The following is a 16,444-nucleotide window of genomic DNA, read 5'->3' as shown; positions in this document are numbered from 1 at the left end:
AAGCCCACACCCGGATGTAGGTAAACTGCGGCGCATGTTGATGTCGTAGATGTCAAATGTGGCTCTCCCCCCTGATGCGTGTCTGTCAGCAGCTCCCAAGCCTCTGAAAACACGTTGCACCTGAAGGTAAGTCATGTTTGAGTGTTTATATCCATTTGAAGGATGTTATTTACGTAAACGGACGTTGGATCCGTGTTTAGCAGTGACGGTTAATCGGTTTACGTCAGTTTCTGTCCTCTGCATGTGCACAACACCGACCTTCACATCCCTGGGCTTTCATTAAGTGTCAGGAACATAGACTGTGTATAAAGTGTCAGGAGCTGCAGCTTCACGTAGTGATCCACAATGAAACCTTCCCACGTTTGATTATATTCTCATGTCTGCTCAGTTTGCCTCCATCACGTGTGAGGTTTCCCTCATTGAAAGATAAGATGATAAATATATTATTATATCATATATCAAGTCATTTTCAGTTTTCTGTGTTTTGATAGAAATCTACGGTGGCCGAGAGAGGTCATACACTGCAAATTATGAAAACACGTGCAAAAACAGAAACGTGCTGCAAATAGTGAAACCGACACCATGAATGTTTCCAGGGAACCCCCCAACACCTGATGAACCCTGGCTGTGGTTTAATGCTTTGTGAAGTTCCCTCACCACTGAACTGTAGCAGACTTCATTTCCTTCTCTAATATTAGTCAAATGATTAATCGTTCAATCATTTTAAAAGCTTTTTAAAATGTGAGAACACTGTCCTTTTAATAGGAAGCATTGTAACATGAATATATTAGGTTTTTAGAACAGTCACAAGAAAAATCTAAAAAAGTGAATAAAAACACTTAAGGAAAACACATGTTTCTTTGGAGGAGGAACACTTCAAGGCCCTTAACCTCAAACGAGGGATGGGCAGGTCAGAGGACCTGAGGAGGAGGATCTGGGAGTGGAAAGAGAGAAGCTCAGAGATGTATCAGGGGTCCATGTCGTTTAACGCTATGAATCACTTGAACAAAAAGAGACAAGTGACGTGAGAGTGATGTTTGAAATAATCAGTTGTCGCTGCCACAGTGGGAGCTTGTTTATCTGATGAGGCAGAGCACCGTCAGATCCTCCGCCTCATTATGTTCTGCTCAAACGGTAAAAGGTACGGAGGTGAGATCATGCGGGCTCACCAGCTGGCTTCTTCATGCGGCTGCAAGAAGCAGGGGTGTGTCTGCAGCTGCCGCCGTGTGTGAAATGTACAGGATGTGAGGCGACAGTATCCAACCGAACACCTGCGCTTCACCTTTTCTGCTCGACTTCCCCTGCAAAGAGATCTGTCACTGTCCCACATCTCGGCCTATCTGCTCGGCCGCAGCTCACCAAATCATATCGGCGTGACAGGAAACCTGCCAGCCTCGGGTGCCTGTTGTGGGTTTGTGTTGAACTTGGCGGTCCACGGTCTCGCCTAAATATTGCCAGTGGAATATGTTTTTGGAATTCGTTGAAGTAACCCAGGACTAACACAGGGAACTAGTCGTGGCTAGTTGAGGAAACCATGATCAGTAGTGTTTACAGTTATTAAATCAAAAGTGATGGGTTATTTAAAGCATATTCAGGTGTTTGATTAACAACTTATGAATTTGTTTATTCTGGGGGGAAAACAGCAAACACATAAAACTTGCTAAAAGAAAGGTTGAATCCTAAAACATATCTTAGAGTACTGGGTGAATGACAGATGATGAAAAGTCTTATTTGCTTTTAAAATTCAAGAATATTAACAGAAAAACAAAACCGAAATCATGTAATCAGACTTTGTGAAACATCTGGATAACCTCCGAAACTATGAAATAGATAAATGTGCAAAAAATGTAAATACATTTATCTATAAAGATGTAAAGAATAAGATTAATTCATTAATTAATGCCTGGTAGATTGGTGGAGAAAGCCGTCAGTCTTTTGGTCTCTGATTCATTTTTGTCTTACATTTTGTTGGACTCAAACTTGAGAATTTATTACTATTCTTCATAACCTCCCAGAAAAAAAGCATCTCAGAACCATGATGAATCTGTGAAAGCTCCTCTCATGTGGGAACAAATAGTTTTTTACGCCAGATGCTCTGTTTGTTTTCTCCTCACAGCTCCAGGTTTACAGTGATAAATACACACCGCACAATGGAGGGTGTGCGTCAGGCTGCATTGCACCGCGAGCTGTTCACAGCCACTGACTGTGAAAGACAGGCTTTAGCGTGTGTTTGTGTATCTAGGCTTCGATATCTCAGAGTTTGTCTGCACTTGTGTCTGTGTGTGTGTGTGTGTGTGTGTGTGTGTGTGTGTGTGTGTGTGTGTGTGTGTGTGTGTGTGTGTGTGTGTGTGTGTGTGTGTGTGTGTGTGTGTGTGTGTGTGTGTGTGTGTGTGTGTGTGTGTGTGTGTGTGTGTGTGTGTGTGTGTGTGTGTGTGTGTGTGTGTGTGTGTGTGTGTGTGTGTGTGTGTGTGTGCACTGAGGATCTGTGACACGGTTCACACTCCAAGAGGCAGTTTGTGAGATGGGAGGTTCCCCCTCAGGAATGCTCTGCAGGATAGAGTAAGAACAGGGTGACTAATTTTTTCTGTTGTACTGTAGCATGTGGATGTACGATTGGATTCATGAGGGCGTCTTTTCCTCAACTCTGCTTTATATAGTCAGATAAAATCTGCTTTGAGGCACAGTCCACGATCCAATCGGTGGAACTCAATTAATCAATTAGCTGATCAACTTATCTCTCATTTAAAAGTCAATTTATCCATCAATCAAGAATGCCAAATATTCCTGAGTTGCAGCTTCTCAGGTCCAGTTTTTGTTGATCTCTTGCTTACAAAATCAGGCAAATTAAATTGTGTGACAACATTTCAAGAAACTCTGATATTTTATAGTCTTGATTATTTTTTTACTTGATTTATTGGGCTTGTCACAGGAGGACATACTCCCCACTGTAAAGATATTATGATATGTGCTATGACAGATATGATAAATTGCATAGATATCCAACGGGAAATGTTTCTTACATTAAGGTTTATAAACCACAAAAGCAGCTGCTGTTTCTAATAATGACGCTAACCACTTATAGGAGATCATGGCACTAAATGTCAGTACAAGATGTAGGCCTACCTCCTACTGGCTGATATGAGTTACTACCTGATTTTGATGATATTACAACTGACATTACAACTGATTTTTGTGATCCGCGAATAACCTCTGATTACGTGTGATTCAAAACTAAAAGATGTTGCTTTGGACCCAGTAGCACTCGTGTTTCTGTTTCTTCTCTTGTAGTCATGGCTCTGAATCATCTGAGCCGGCTGAGACCTCTGCTGTGTCAGTCCCTGGTCCGACAGCTCAGGTCTCCTCTGGCGGCAGCATCCAGGGTCAGTGCGGCGCCGCGGTGCCCCGACATCACCTGCTACCCCGCTGCATGCACCAGACTCTACGCCACCAAAAAGGCAAAAGGTCAGTGAGGAGATCACAAACACTGGACTCCACATTTGTGCAACCTCTGGATGTGCGTTCTACTTGATTAGACATTATTTATCTTAATCCTCATCCCTCAGTCCTTCTCTCCCTCTCGTCTTCAAAGCCAAGGCAAAGGGCCAGTCGGCGAAGGTGAATATGAATTCAGCTCTGGTGGAAGACATCATCAGTCTGGATGAGGTGAAGGCGGACATGGCAGCTGTTCTCCATGCGCTCAAAGACGACTTCACACGCAACCTCAGCATCCGAACCTCTCCAGGTATTTAGGTCATCTCTCTGCTTCTTTTCCTGTTCCTCGTTTTCCTCAAATACACTGAAACATCAACATATAAAAGACAAAAGCAACAGAAAAGGTGACATAAATAATTCAACACAAAGTGGAAATAAATGGCCGAAAAATCTAAATTTAAAACTCTAATATAATTTCTCAACTTGTCATCGCCAATAACTAGTTAACTGTCAAAGAAGAAGAAAAAATCGCAAGGACAACAGAATAAATGCAGTAAATTGTTTATGATCTCACATACGGCCACATGCTAGGTCTCACTGATAAATCGGTTTATTCTGCAGCCGGTTGAGTCTCAGTAATCTTCCTCAGTCCTCCTGCCTGTAGCCTCACGAGAAGTTATTTTTTATCTATTTTCCATAAACATTTCCTCCACTCAAAGGTATGTCTCTGCAGGGCCTCCTGGACACCGCAGCTCAGACCGGAATTATAAAATGTTTCCCCCGAGTGAAACCTTTGTTTGAATCTGTTTTATCCAAATATTTTTCAGTCACATCTCTGCAAACAGACCCTTTAGCCTCTAGTCTTCTCTATATGAACTGGTTGTTACATCCTCTGCCCCCGTATTGTTATTCTGGATGGACTGCAAGCATCCATGAGATCATGCTCAGCCATGAAACAGAGAAAGTTGATTGCTGAGGACACACATGTAGCAATCTCTGCACAAAACTGGGGGGGCAACAGGCAATATTTTGGGGGGTTCCAGTGTAGACAGCAAATATCTGGGCCATTGCTCCATCTTCTGTTCTTTCTTTAGACATTACTTTTAGATCTACTTTACATGAACATTCCTAACAAGGTGCCAGGCATGAACTGTGCAATGTCTGAATTTAGTGTAACTTTAAAGGTGCATTATATTTCATGTGCCTCACGTACTGTGCAGAGCAGACTTCCCCTTTAAACACAACACCACATACTTCAGGACATAAGTGAGTAAACCTTCCTTTTTGATTCTACCTGACAAATAGCACCCAAAGGCTCAGAGCGAGGTAGAGGCCTGTGTGACCTCACCTTGACCCTAGTTTCCCCCCAACTACATCCAGGTCATGGCCCTTTGCCCCTGGGTTCTAACAAATGGGAGTCGGGCTGTGGGGGAGTTGGAGGTGGGGTGTATAATGGAAGCTCTCGTGGGAGGAGGCAGCCGCTGGAATCGGACTTCAAAACTCAACGTTTCTTGTTCTTTTCCTCCTCAGCTGAAGTTTCACTCTCTCTTTGTGTGCAGCCGCTTTCTTTAACACGACACACAGGCAACCAGAACACAAACTTGATTTTTATGTTTTACCTCTCAACTTCAATTGTTTCACTTCTCCATTTCTTCATCTGTCCAGTTTTCATCTTGATCTATTTATCTTTCGACACTTAATCATTCAACAGCTATTGCTCTGAGTCATTTTTGTATCTTCAGCCCCTCCCTTTATCCCTCTCGTACTCACTCCTCTCTTGTTTTTCCAATAATTCCCAGATTTATATGTTGGCTACTGCTTGTGATGCTTCATACCTTTTTGAATTCCAATTTCTTATTGATCCACATGGAAACTTTTGCCCTGTGAACGAAAGTTCAAGAATTCTCAGAGTTCCCTCCTTCACTCTCTCCATCTCTTTTGTTCTCCTGCCCCTGTGTCTCTCGCCTTTCTTGCGTCCGTCCCTACATCCTGTCATCCTCCCTGTCTTCTCCCTCCATCTATGTATCCCTCACTGCTCTCCTCCGCTCCGTGCATCCCCCTCTCATCCGTCCAGCTGCACTGTAATCCAGGGAGGCAGCAGGACTTAGAGCTGACAGGAGAGATGAGATGGTGGAATGGAATGACGTCAGTTGTCTCAATGCATGTGTGTGTATGTGTGTGCGTCTGGTGCGAGTGTATGTGTTTGTTCCATGAACCTCTCATCTGGCTCTCATTAAGCTTGTGTGTGTGTGGATTTGACTGTATGCACTGTTGTGTGTTGCCCTGAATGCACACTGCATGTGTTTGTTTGTGTGTGGCGTACAGCACAAAGTCACAGATAGATGTAGAGAGAAGGGATCAGTGCAATGACCAGCACATTGTGGAGAGTCACAGATCGGTGACCTGGCCCAGAAACCTCCTCTGTTTCCAAGGATACTTTAAAACAGACTGGACCTCAACTTTAAACAACACCACTACCGGAAATATATTACAAAAATTAACAAAAACTCCTTGTCTGCATATATGGGACTTAAACATTGAAGATAAGAACTTGTACAACTTAATAATACATTTTATTCATGCATCAAAAGCTAAACTAGAATCAGCAGAACGCCAAGGCCCAACAGTCCCCTTGAATTCAAACAAGCCTTCAATCTAAGGCCACATGTCATCGGAGAGAGCCATGCATAAAAAGCCCAATCAATGTTAAAGACAATGAAAACAAATTCCTTGATTTGCTCCTTTTTCCGTATTTGTGCCAAACTTTGATGGGTTCTCTGTCGGCCCATTTCCCATCCATCCGTAGAAAACCGTTATTTGATTATCCTGTGGACAATCGTCTCACAATAGCAAGGTCTCTTCTTTGTGGATGAGACGTCTGACCGAACTAAGAGGCTGCAGCCATGCTAGTGGCTCTGTTAGGTTGTTGTTCTGCTTTGGGCTAAATGCTAACCTCCGCATGCTCCCAGTGATACAATTAGAAAGCCAGGGTTGAGAAAGTGATCAAACTATTGTTGCATGCGAATACTCCTAAACAAAGACAAACATGCACAACGACCACCTTTTAAGAAAGGAGCACTATATTTATCAGTGTTTTTCCAAGATGGTTCAGTGGAGAGTTGAGCGTAACTTAAGGGTGAGAGAAAGAGAGAGAGAGAAGGGGAGTTGACTTACATTAAAGGTCTCTGGGGAGAAACGGAACTGGGGATGTTTCAATCACAGAATGTTACTGCCACCTGTCACCCCAGTGTCAAAATGTAGTGAACAAATGATGCAGCCTGATTAATGCTGTGCAAGTGACAGAAACACTAAACAACACATCTCTGTCAGAGTATAAGGAAAATGTTTATCATTTAGAATAGTCATTTAGAATTATAATGATATATCACATGAAATATGTTGTCAAAGAACAATTTTCTGATATTTGGCAGATACGTCTTAAGCCGTCCGCCTCTCAGCCCCCTCCTCACCCTCCATATTTATCGTTAAAGAAATGGCTGTCTCTCCGTCTTCCATCCAAAAGTACTAGCAGATGTGTAGGTGCTCATTGTCGAGCCACGGGTAACAATGATGGACAGGCAGAAGGTCACAGATATAGACGTGAGCGGGCTGCGTGGATATGCAGACGAACCCCGAGATGGACAAGGGGACGGGCAGGTTCAGACCTGCACACGAACGGGATGTTTGAAGTCGAAGAAGACGGAGACAGAATAATTGGCAGGCGGACAGTATGTCAGTGATTCAGCCGGGGGTGTGGCTCTTTGAATTATAGGTATCCATTTCATCACATCATACCCACATTTTGATTTCTAATTTCTTCTACTGCGTTTAATCTCTGACCGGTGTGTTGTATTTTTTTTTTTTGCCTCACGTCATGAATTGATTGTGTAGAGAAAATTAAAACACTGGCTTCCCTTCAAGCCCCCCCCCTGTACACACAGAGCCACCAGCAGCACAGCCCCCACTGGGTAAGCAGGGAGCGAGTGATGTAAGGCAGAGTTGGGGAAGAAGGAAACAACTGCGTCTGAGGTTATCCAGATGGAGGAGAGGGAGTGGGGTGGATGGGTGGAGTGAGGGACGGACAGGGGAGAGGAAGGGAGTGATGGAGGGAGGTAGGGACCGGACTTGTTGGCAAACCTACCAGTGCTTCTCTCAGTGTCGACAGAGAGAAGAGACGATATCATGGAAACTCTCAACAGCCTGGTATCTACCACAGGCCTTTTGTTGATTTGATTGATGGATTTTTGGGGCCGATTCTGATACTTGAGATTAAAAAGAAACTGGTGATGTTGAGATTTTAATTATTAAAAATTATTTAAGCATTATCTGCGCCTGCCAAATTTATCTTGAATCTAGAATCTAAATAAAGTCAAATATACATAAAAAAACAGCCAATAAAACATCTATTCCTACAGTTTACAAAACCTGAGAAGTTCTATATTGAGCGTTAAAACGGACCTGCATGTTATAGATCCACAGTTAAAGTGAATACTTGGATTTTGTTCCTTAAATGGTCAATGTGGGTAAATTTAATAAAGTAAATAATCATTTCCACGCATCTGCATTTGTAGGAGCTCTGGATCACATTGTGGTGACGACTCAAGATGGAAAGTTTCCTCTCAACCAGCTGGGTCAGATCTCCATGAAATCACCTCTGCTCATTATGGTCAACATGAGCAGCTACCCTGAGGTAAGACGATAACACACGCACACATGCACACACGCACATACACACACACACACACACACACACAGACACAGACACAGACACAGACACAGACACACACACACACACAGGGACCAATACCGATTCTCCTCACTGGTATTGGTTTGTCTCACACAGACGAGCGGCCAGTAACTAAAAGCTTTATCAAAATAATCCCCAGCACAGACAGATAGACGGTCCTCACCGAGGGAGAAGTGAGCCAGAGCAGAACTCAGATTTCACATCAGTCTGTGTAAATGAAACCTGACCGGCCTCCTTCTCTCCCTCCGACTCTGTCTCAGAGGCTAATTGATTGATGACTCGGGGAGCCCTTTGTTCTGGGGTGAAAGATAGCAACAAGAACCCAAACTCTGTGTGTGCATGCACGGAGATGTGGCTGTGCCTGCGTGTGAGTTGTCACAGAAAAGGAAATGACCTCATTTTACCCCCAGGTTAGAAAGGAATAGATTATTTTTCTTTTTTCACTCGTTTTTCTCTTTTCCTCTTTGTAGATGATATAACGCCGTGCTAATCAGAGCTCCTCAGAGAAATATCACACAGGGGGGGGCACAGCAGAGCTTGAGTGGCCAGACTCTGCTCGTATGGAAATTACAAATGTGCCTTTTTAACATTTAATATTAAGCAATCTTATATCTACACACAGTCAATGAGCGATGGTTTAACTCCCTTTAATATCATGAGCCATTGAGCCAATGTACATGGAGCCTTGTTTGAGAGGCCGAGGTTCAGCTTCTAATGTTTAACTTTACACTTATTCCTAGAGTTCACCATGTAACCCTAACCCTATAAATATAATATGCAAAGTTTAGGTGATAAATTCCACCCAATACAAATGAATTTATATGCCTGTTATTTTAAAAGTGCAAAATAACCACATATCTTTGTGATCATTCAGATTCATCTTCTTGGAAACATCTATTTCCATAGAAATCCCATTTACACTCTGACAGATTAACAGTTTGTCGATAACATCGGCCGATATGAGCCTGTGAGATTATGCTTGCAAATATAAAAACTTTTATAATTTCACAGAACAAACAAAACAGAAAAGACGTGCCTTCATATAAATATACTTATTTTCAATATTTGGTTTTATTTTCTTATGGTTTGTAGTTATTTATAATACATTTTATGAAAAATAACAAGCCTCAGTTACATTTCTTAGTCATAAGAGCTTGAGTAATGACATCTTAAGAATCATTCCTTTTTTTTAAATATATATTTCAGCTGATATGTCAGTGTTTTCAATCCATTTTATCGTTTTCTGCATTAACTCCCAGAAAACCATATCTACTGGGCTCTTGTCCCAATCCATCCAATACAGATTAAGATATTGGATTACTCAATAAGTCAGTGGACTTCTTCCTCTGGGGACCATGAATGTCCGTATTAAATGTCATGGTGATCCATCCAAGAGATTTCAGTCCAGAGCAGAGTGCTGGACCAACCAGTCGACCCTAGATCCAAACCTCGAGCCACTGATATGAATAAAAACAGATCCAATAAACAGGAGGGGAAAACAAAAGAAGAAGACATCATGGACAAGCAATCTGCCGTTCTTACACAATATCATAACCTGCTCCAGATTTGAATGTCTCCACAAATTAACAGCAGTTTTTCAAGGATCGAAAGACATTAACCGGCTTTTCTAAGCAGACTTTCAAAGGCAGTTAGTTCCTGTAAAGAAACACCTGTTGGGTGGAAAGAAACACTCTTACAAATATCTTTGTCCTCCTTCTGTTTTTTCAAGCTGTCGATGTTTGCGACACTGAGCGTCGTGGTTTTGCCTCTTTGTTCAGCTTTGTACAAATATCACCTGTGAATCTAAAGTGTTTATCAGCATCTCAGATCAGGAAATCCAGCGTTCAATGCTGAATGATCCAGCGGTGAGTCTGTTTCCTTCCCTGAAAGGTCGACCACAGACCACACACGTGTCAACACAGACACGCATGTGACACACTCTACCCTGGTGTGCCCTGCGTCGCCTGAGTCCACTGTGCCCAGAGCTAATAGGCTTATAATGATGCCTATCCATTACCATGCACTCCAGAGGCCTGCCATTGTTTTCCACTGATTCATTAGGGGCAGTGGAACCAACAACAGCTAAGAGCAATTTGGTGCATGTGTTATAGTGTGTGTGTGTGTGGGTGTGCACGTTAAAGCATCCCACCGCTTTGTCCATAAAACTTTATTTTCTTCTGGACTCACTTTTTTATGCCCACACGCACAGACGCACTCACTCACACACACTCACACACGCAAACACACACGCTCTGCCCTGCTTTGAACCGGGCCGTTAGCGTTTGATGTGAAACTTCAGCTTAATCTCTCTTCCTCTCGAACATATTAACCAGAACCTGCTCGGCCTTTCCAGACAAAAAAAAAATTCCGCTCGGTTTTCCGTAACCACCGGCGTGGACGTGGGACGTGGGGGGGGGAGCGGTGATGAATTCGACGCTGAGAACAATCAAACATAGGTATGGGCTGAATCTATCACCCCACACTCAAAGAGAGCCACCAGAGGCCTGCGCTCCGGATGATTTTAACAAATGAGAAGAAACTCCCATGAATTGATTTAACGCACACAAATAAATTCCTTTAATCTCGCTGCCATTTCTTTCCCCCAGCGGAAGAGGCCAGATGGAGCTGTCGAGAAAGGGGAGAAGGGTAGAGCTCGTGTTCCTCACATTGCACATTTGCACACTTTGTAAAGCCCTGCTGAGGGAATTGTCATGTGGTTGCAGGATTGGTTTGAAGAGTGCGACTTCAGTTATTCAAAGGATCCGGCTTCCTCCCCTGTGTGTGTGCATGTGCGCTGTTTAACTGCAGCTCTCTGGTTTGTAATGCAGTGTTCTCCGGGCCAGGGGATTGTGTTGTATATATAGAGGATAATGTCTTTATGTCTCACATATGTGAGTGCTGTTTTAATAATTACCATTGAGTCTCATGCAAAGCTTCCATTTCCGCCTGCCTGTCGGCCTGCTCGCCTGCCAAACGAATAAGAATAAACATTTAAATAACATTACAAAGGAAGATCAGTTAGTTAATATTATCAAAGTATTGTGTGACTGTGCACCGGCGTCTTTCAGAACCTCTCGGCAGCTTTGTCTGATCTCGTGTTGAGGTATCACGTATCAGCTGCCTCTGCAGACACTGGCCACGCTTCCCTCACGAAACACAATGTCCTTCTTTTCATTTCCCTTTGATTATCTCCTTTATAAAGAGGATGGGTGGTGTAGGTTTTTCGAGAACATATTTTGGATAACAGCGAAGAAGGAAATTTCATGCAGATGTTTTTATTTCTTGTGATAGATTAGACCAAAGTTCCAGATTTACATGCTTGAATAAAACCCAGGCTGCATCCACGCCACTGCATTCTAGTTTTCGGAAGATCAGAAACACTGCCGATCATGACCCAAACTATTTATCTTCACTTATAAATACCAAAATGTTTAAAATCACTTTTTTCAGTATAGATCAGGAAAATCAGATTTAAAGTTTTTCCCCTAATGTAGATAAATATTTGACCATCGCTGTGTCAAGATAATATATTCATAGTTATTTTTATGCAGCTCCACTATAAACCACAGCAAATATAATGATTTCAGATTTGAAAGGAATCTGACTTTCACAGGTTATGAAGTTAATCTGATCGCGACAGAATCTTCCTTTAGTAAAAAAACTTAATTGACACTTGCAGACACTGTCGTGTTTGATCAATCTGTGCAAGTAAAATGAAAGTATCAAGGTTTGTCCTTCGTCCTTGTTGATTAGCCTCAATCATTTATACCAGTCCAAAAACCACAACGTCAAAGTTTCACCAGATACATTGACTCCTGCTCTCTTTCATCCTCACATTTAATCCTGAGCTGACCACACGCACGAAAAATGTTTTCACGTTCAAGTGAATAGAATCATACAGAGGCGCTTGCACATGTGTTCAGATGATATCTCCATATATCATACACAATAATAAGCAGACTCTCCTGTGAGGTCACCAGAAGTCAGTGCCCTGCCCTGCAACCTCTCAGTCCGCTCCCACAGGGCCCAGTGCTGACAGTGGCCCGAGGCACTTCCACACTGCATGGGCTTCCCCTGAGACACACACACACAGACACACACACACACTATATGCACAGTGTAACACCTTAATTATTGCCAGCTGGAGCCGAGCCCCTACCTGCAGTTGCAGTGCTGCTTTCCAATTCACACCAGTGCTCAAAGCGAAGCACACTTTCATACATCTCTGTGTGTTTGTGTGTGTGTGTGTGTCTGTGTGTGTGTGTGTGTGTGTGTGTGTGTGTAACCCCAGGCTACAGCGGCTGCCACCCATGCCCTGAGAGAGAGTGGAATGAACTTAAATCCAGAGGTGGACGGGACAATCATCAAGGTGCCCGTTCCCAAGTGAGTCTCTTTCTCACACACACACACACACACACACACACACACACACACAGACACAAACCCCCAAGGGCTAAAACATTTTCATTCCTTTCCATCTTGTTTTTTTTCTGTTAATCGTTTTTGTAAATTGTATATTTTAACATCTGCTAGTTGTGAAACAATTACTTTTTCCAGATTTGTCGATTGCTGAACAGTCAAAATGTCCATTGTAGTTTTATGTCTGTGAAACTTCTCTGTCGTCCAGGTCGTGTTTGGCCTCTTTTGACCTGTAACAGGCATTTTACTTGACTTTTGAGATTAAATGAATCATAAATCAATCAAATAATTCGTACAGTATGTGAAGTATCACAGCGAAACCGTCCAGCAAGTCTCGGCTCTGGTTTTATATTTCACTCCATTAGCAAATGCTTTAGCCTCTGTATGCAGAACTGTAATTGACAGATTTATTAACTTGTGCTTGTAGACGTATAGAGACCCCCGGTGTGTTGATGTGAGCGTCGGGTCACACTCCACCTTCTATGTAGATCTCTTTCTCTCTCTCTTTCTCTCTCTCTCTCTCTCTCTCTCTCTTTCTCTTTCTTTTTCTGTCTGTCAAGTCAAACAACTTCACACAAAACAATTCGTCACTCACTCACTAAACCACCCAGTTTAGACAGTATTTCTCTTACAGTATTTTTCTTTACATATATACACATGTGCATAAATAAATTGTGGCCTAAGATGTGTGTGTGTGTGTGTGTGCGCATGTGCGTGCCTGTGCGTGCACGTGGAGCAGCAGGTGTTAGTCTGGCAGAGGAGGGACACAAGAGTCAGACTGCTCTCCCCCTGCAATCAGTCTCGGCACGCTCCGAGCCCCCATTTGCATTTCCAAGGAGAAGGCGCTCCTTGATTGGCCCTGGAATCAGTAATTAGGCCGCATTGTTTGTGGTAAATAGACGCCGCACTTGGATTGTTTGCAAATAGTCCCCAAGGCACAAAAAAAAAAAAAACAGCAAAAAAAAAGCCAATTGATGACAAAGGGGGGAGAGCGAGACGGGAAGTCGGATTTTTCTAAATGATCAACAAATGCAAAGTTATCTGCATGATGGATGTTTCAGCTCAGGTCCAAGACCTCGGAAAGTGATTGTTGTTATACGGTGCTACGAGTCAGAAGTAAAATATTAAACTGCCTACAAGCACAAGCACACACACACACCCGTTATGTGTGTTGTGTTTTACAGGAACTTTAACAGAGCACGGATGAGTTTGTGTGTGTTTGTTCCAGTGCTCATTACCTTCTCTGTTTTCTTTTTTAACCATGGTTCTCTTTCTTCCTTGCAGGGTGACACGGGAACACAGGGAGAACCTGACTAAGCTCGCCAAGCAGCTCAGCAACAAGGCCAAAGACTCACTGAGGAGAGTGCGATCCAACGCTGTGGCTCAGGTGAAAAAGGCGAAGGACGCACACTCGGAGGACACCATACGTCTCGTAGAGAAACAGGTACAAGACCCAAAAAAAGACAGTGATGTTACACACCAGTGATTATTAGTGAGCTTCATAAAGATTCTTAATTGAATGCTCAGACAGAGAAGTGGCGTTAGAACTAAAGCTTGAAGTGGCTCTCTGATGAAAAATTCAATATAATAAATATATTTTTAAAGTTGAATACAGATTTATCATTTTTATTGACTTTCTTGAGTCTGTGTCTGTTGTTTTTAATGTCCCTGTACAGGACCTCGAACAAAAAAAGTATAACAGAGGCTTTATATTTAACAGTTTAACCATAAATTATAATTAACTATAATGACAAAGAAAAAACAAATGCAACCAAATATTTAAAGCTTGAATTATGAAAAATAGTTTTTTCTTTTCCATAGAGTCTTTTCTGCATGGTTCATTCTGTCAGAAGGTTTTTAAATTGCCAAACATAGACACTGATATTTCTTTCAAAGGCTAATATGTATTATATCCATTTTATTGGCTGACCGATATTCATTGTTGGGCTGTAATAACATGTCTTCCTCTCTTCCCTCACAGATTCAGCTAATGTCAGACAACATGGCACTGGACATCGACAAGCAGGTGGCAGCCAAGACTAAGGAGCTGTTAGGCTGACGGTGAAATGAAACACATGGGTCGTCTCATTTGGTTGCAGACAAACCTACAGGACATACACAACAACAACAACAGCAACATGTCACAGTGACTGGATTGATCACATTGAGGAAGTAGTTTAATTTAAATTCCCATCACAGACACGTCTTGGGTCCAGTGGTACGTGTCGGGTTCTCCCAGCAGCCACTGGGCTTCGGTTCCTTCTCTCATCACGAGCAGAGATCGTCTCCTCGCTGCTGGGTTTATATCTGTGTTTAACCGTCGCTGCATAAACACAGATTGGCACGAGAACAACAACAACAAGGACAGACTGCCAGTCACCTCCCTCCTCCCTTGTTACCCATCCTGTCTTCAAACAGAACTCGGAGCGAGGGACGAATAGACTTTTAATGGGATTTGCGGGCCTCCTCCTAATCAGACCCTCCGCCACAAGGGCTGTCTGTTTATATAAAACAAGCGCACCCATCTGAATGTAAACTGGCTGTGGGTTTGTGTCGGTGGCGAGAGAAGGAGTTTGTTCCAGAGGCGCAGGAGCCAGCTGAACTGATATCATTAGCGTGTTGCCAAACATTTGTTTCACATTGATTCGAAAGTCTGTTAAAGATGCACTTGAGAAAAAAATAAAAAAAAACACTGTAATTTCTGCCCATGTTGAGGATTGATAATATGGCTACTCTCTTTTAAACACAATAACGTCAGGGAAGTAACATTATTGATGGACTCCATTAAAGAAACGGTGCTTTGTACTTTGTGCGTCATCTTTCTTTCTCCTGTTTTCTTTTCCCCCACTTTTCGGTTTGAAGTCGCCCCCTCAGCCATTAGTCGGAGTGATAATGGAGTTTTCCTGTGCACAGACCTCGCGGCCACGGCTGCTGCCGCCACAACTGTCCATTAGGAAAAACAGGCTTTTGATGTCCTGTCTTTGTCTTTTAAGGAGCTGAACTCTCCACGGTCAGGGAAGTGCGAGCAGATCAGATCGGTGACAAGAAAAGTCTGAATGAGAAACACGCACACAAACAAACTTGTACTTCTGCCTTAAGCTGCTCAGGCACTGAACATTTCCCTGAAATATTTAGGAGGGGCTGTAAATGTCCACGTCAGTCGCTCCAGATGTTTTCTTGAACTTGAATCTTGAAAATTCACAGTGAGAAAAGTGTCACACATTTACAAGACACCGATTTGAAGATGTCAAATAGGAAAGACGAGGAGAGGAATGTTACATTTTCCTGTTGTTGTGAACGCGTCTTTCTCCTGCTGTGTTCTTTATATATGAAAGACAAACTCAGAAAATTATCCAGACCTGATTTTTTTTGGTGCATTTTCTGGAGTTTGTGTCTGAAAACGGCTTAAATAAGGACACTCATTGTCACTAGGCATATCCCTTGCCCTTACCCTAATATTAACCATCACAACTCAATGGCCAAGCCCAACCTCTAGCCTTACTCAAACATCTCTAACCCTAAATCAAGTCCTCAACAGCCCTTGGAAAAAGTGAAGGCCACTTTCCGAAATGTCCTCCCTCCGTTAGGTCCATGCCTAGAGTTGTCCTCACAGAGATATAAATACGAGGAGACACACGCAGCTTTGCTTTCATGCATCTGCTGTTTACACCATCAAGGATTTCCATATCATTATGTGGTTGGTGTCGTCATCTTTATTATCATTCGCTCTGCTTCCTCTGCTACTGGTCACCAGCAGCCACGGTTGGTCCACACAGTTAGTTTTATAGCCACCCATTGATTTATAATTACAGAGCTGCAGAGCTGCAAACTGCTAATTATGCCTCC

At 42.8% G+C, this 16,444-nt stretch overlaps 1 protein-coding gene across 1 annotated transcript; it reads left to right on the top strand.

Annotated features, from left to right (window-relative positions):
- Positions 1–23: 23 nt before the first annotated feature.
- Positions 24–15,403, top strand: mrrf (mitochondrial ribosome recycling factor). Its single transcript, XM_062412728.1, has 7 exons — positions 24–126; positions 3,289–3,462; positions 3,590–3,742; positions 8,004–8,122; positions 12,471–12,562; positions 13,883–14,042; positions 14,580–15,403. The coding sequence occupies exons 2-7, from the start codon at positions 3,291–3,293 to the stop codon at positions 14,655–14,657; spliced, it is 774 nt and encodes a 257-aa protein (XP_062268712.1). The 5' UTR covers positions 24–126; positions 3,289–3,290; the 3' UTR covers positions 14,658–15,403.
- Positions 15,404–16,444: the final 1,041 nt, after the last annotated feature.

This window comes from Platichthys flesus, chromosome 19 (genome assembly GCF_949316205.1).
Source record: "Platichthys flesus chromosome 19, fPlaFle2.1, whole genome shotgun sequence".
NCBI lineage: Eukaryota > Metazoa > Chordata > Actinopteri > Pleuronectiformes > Pleuronectidae > Platichthys > Platichthys flesus.
This window is presented reverse-complemented; position numbering and strand designations above follow the sequence as displayed.

Excerpts from the sequence above, each read along its gene's own strand:
- mrrf (XM_062412728.1), top strand. The coding sequence starts at position 3,291 with ATGGCTCTGAATCATCTGAGCCGGCTGAGACCTCTGCTGTGTCAGTCC. Across the intron at positions 3,463-3,589 it reads CGCCACCAAAAAGGCAAAAG|CCAAGGCAAAGGGCCAGTCG; the intron begins GTCAGTGAGGAG and ends TCGTCTTCAAAG. Across the intron at positions 3,743-8,003 it reads CAGCATCCGAACCTCTCCAG|GAGCTCTGGATCACATTGTG; the intron begins GTATTTAGGTCA and ends CTGCATTTGTAG.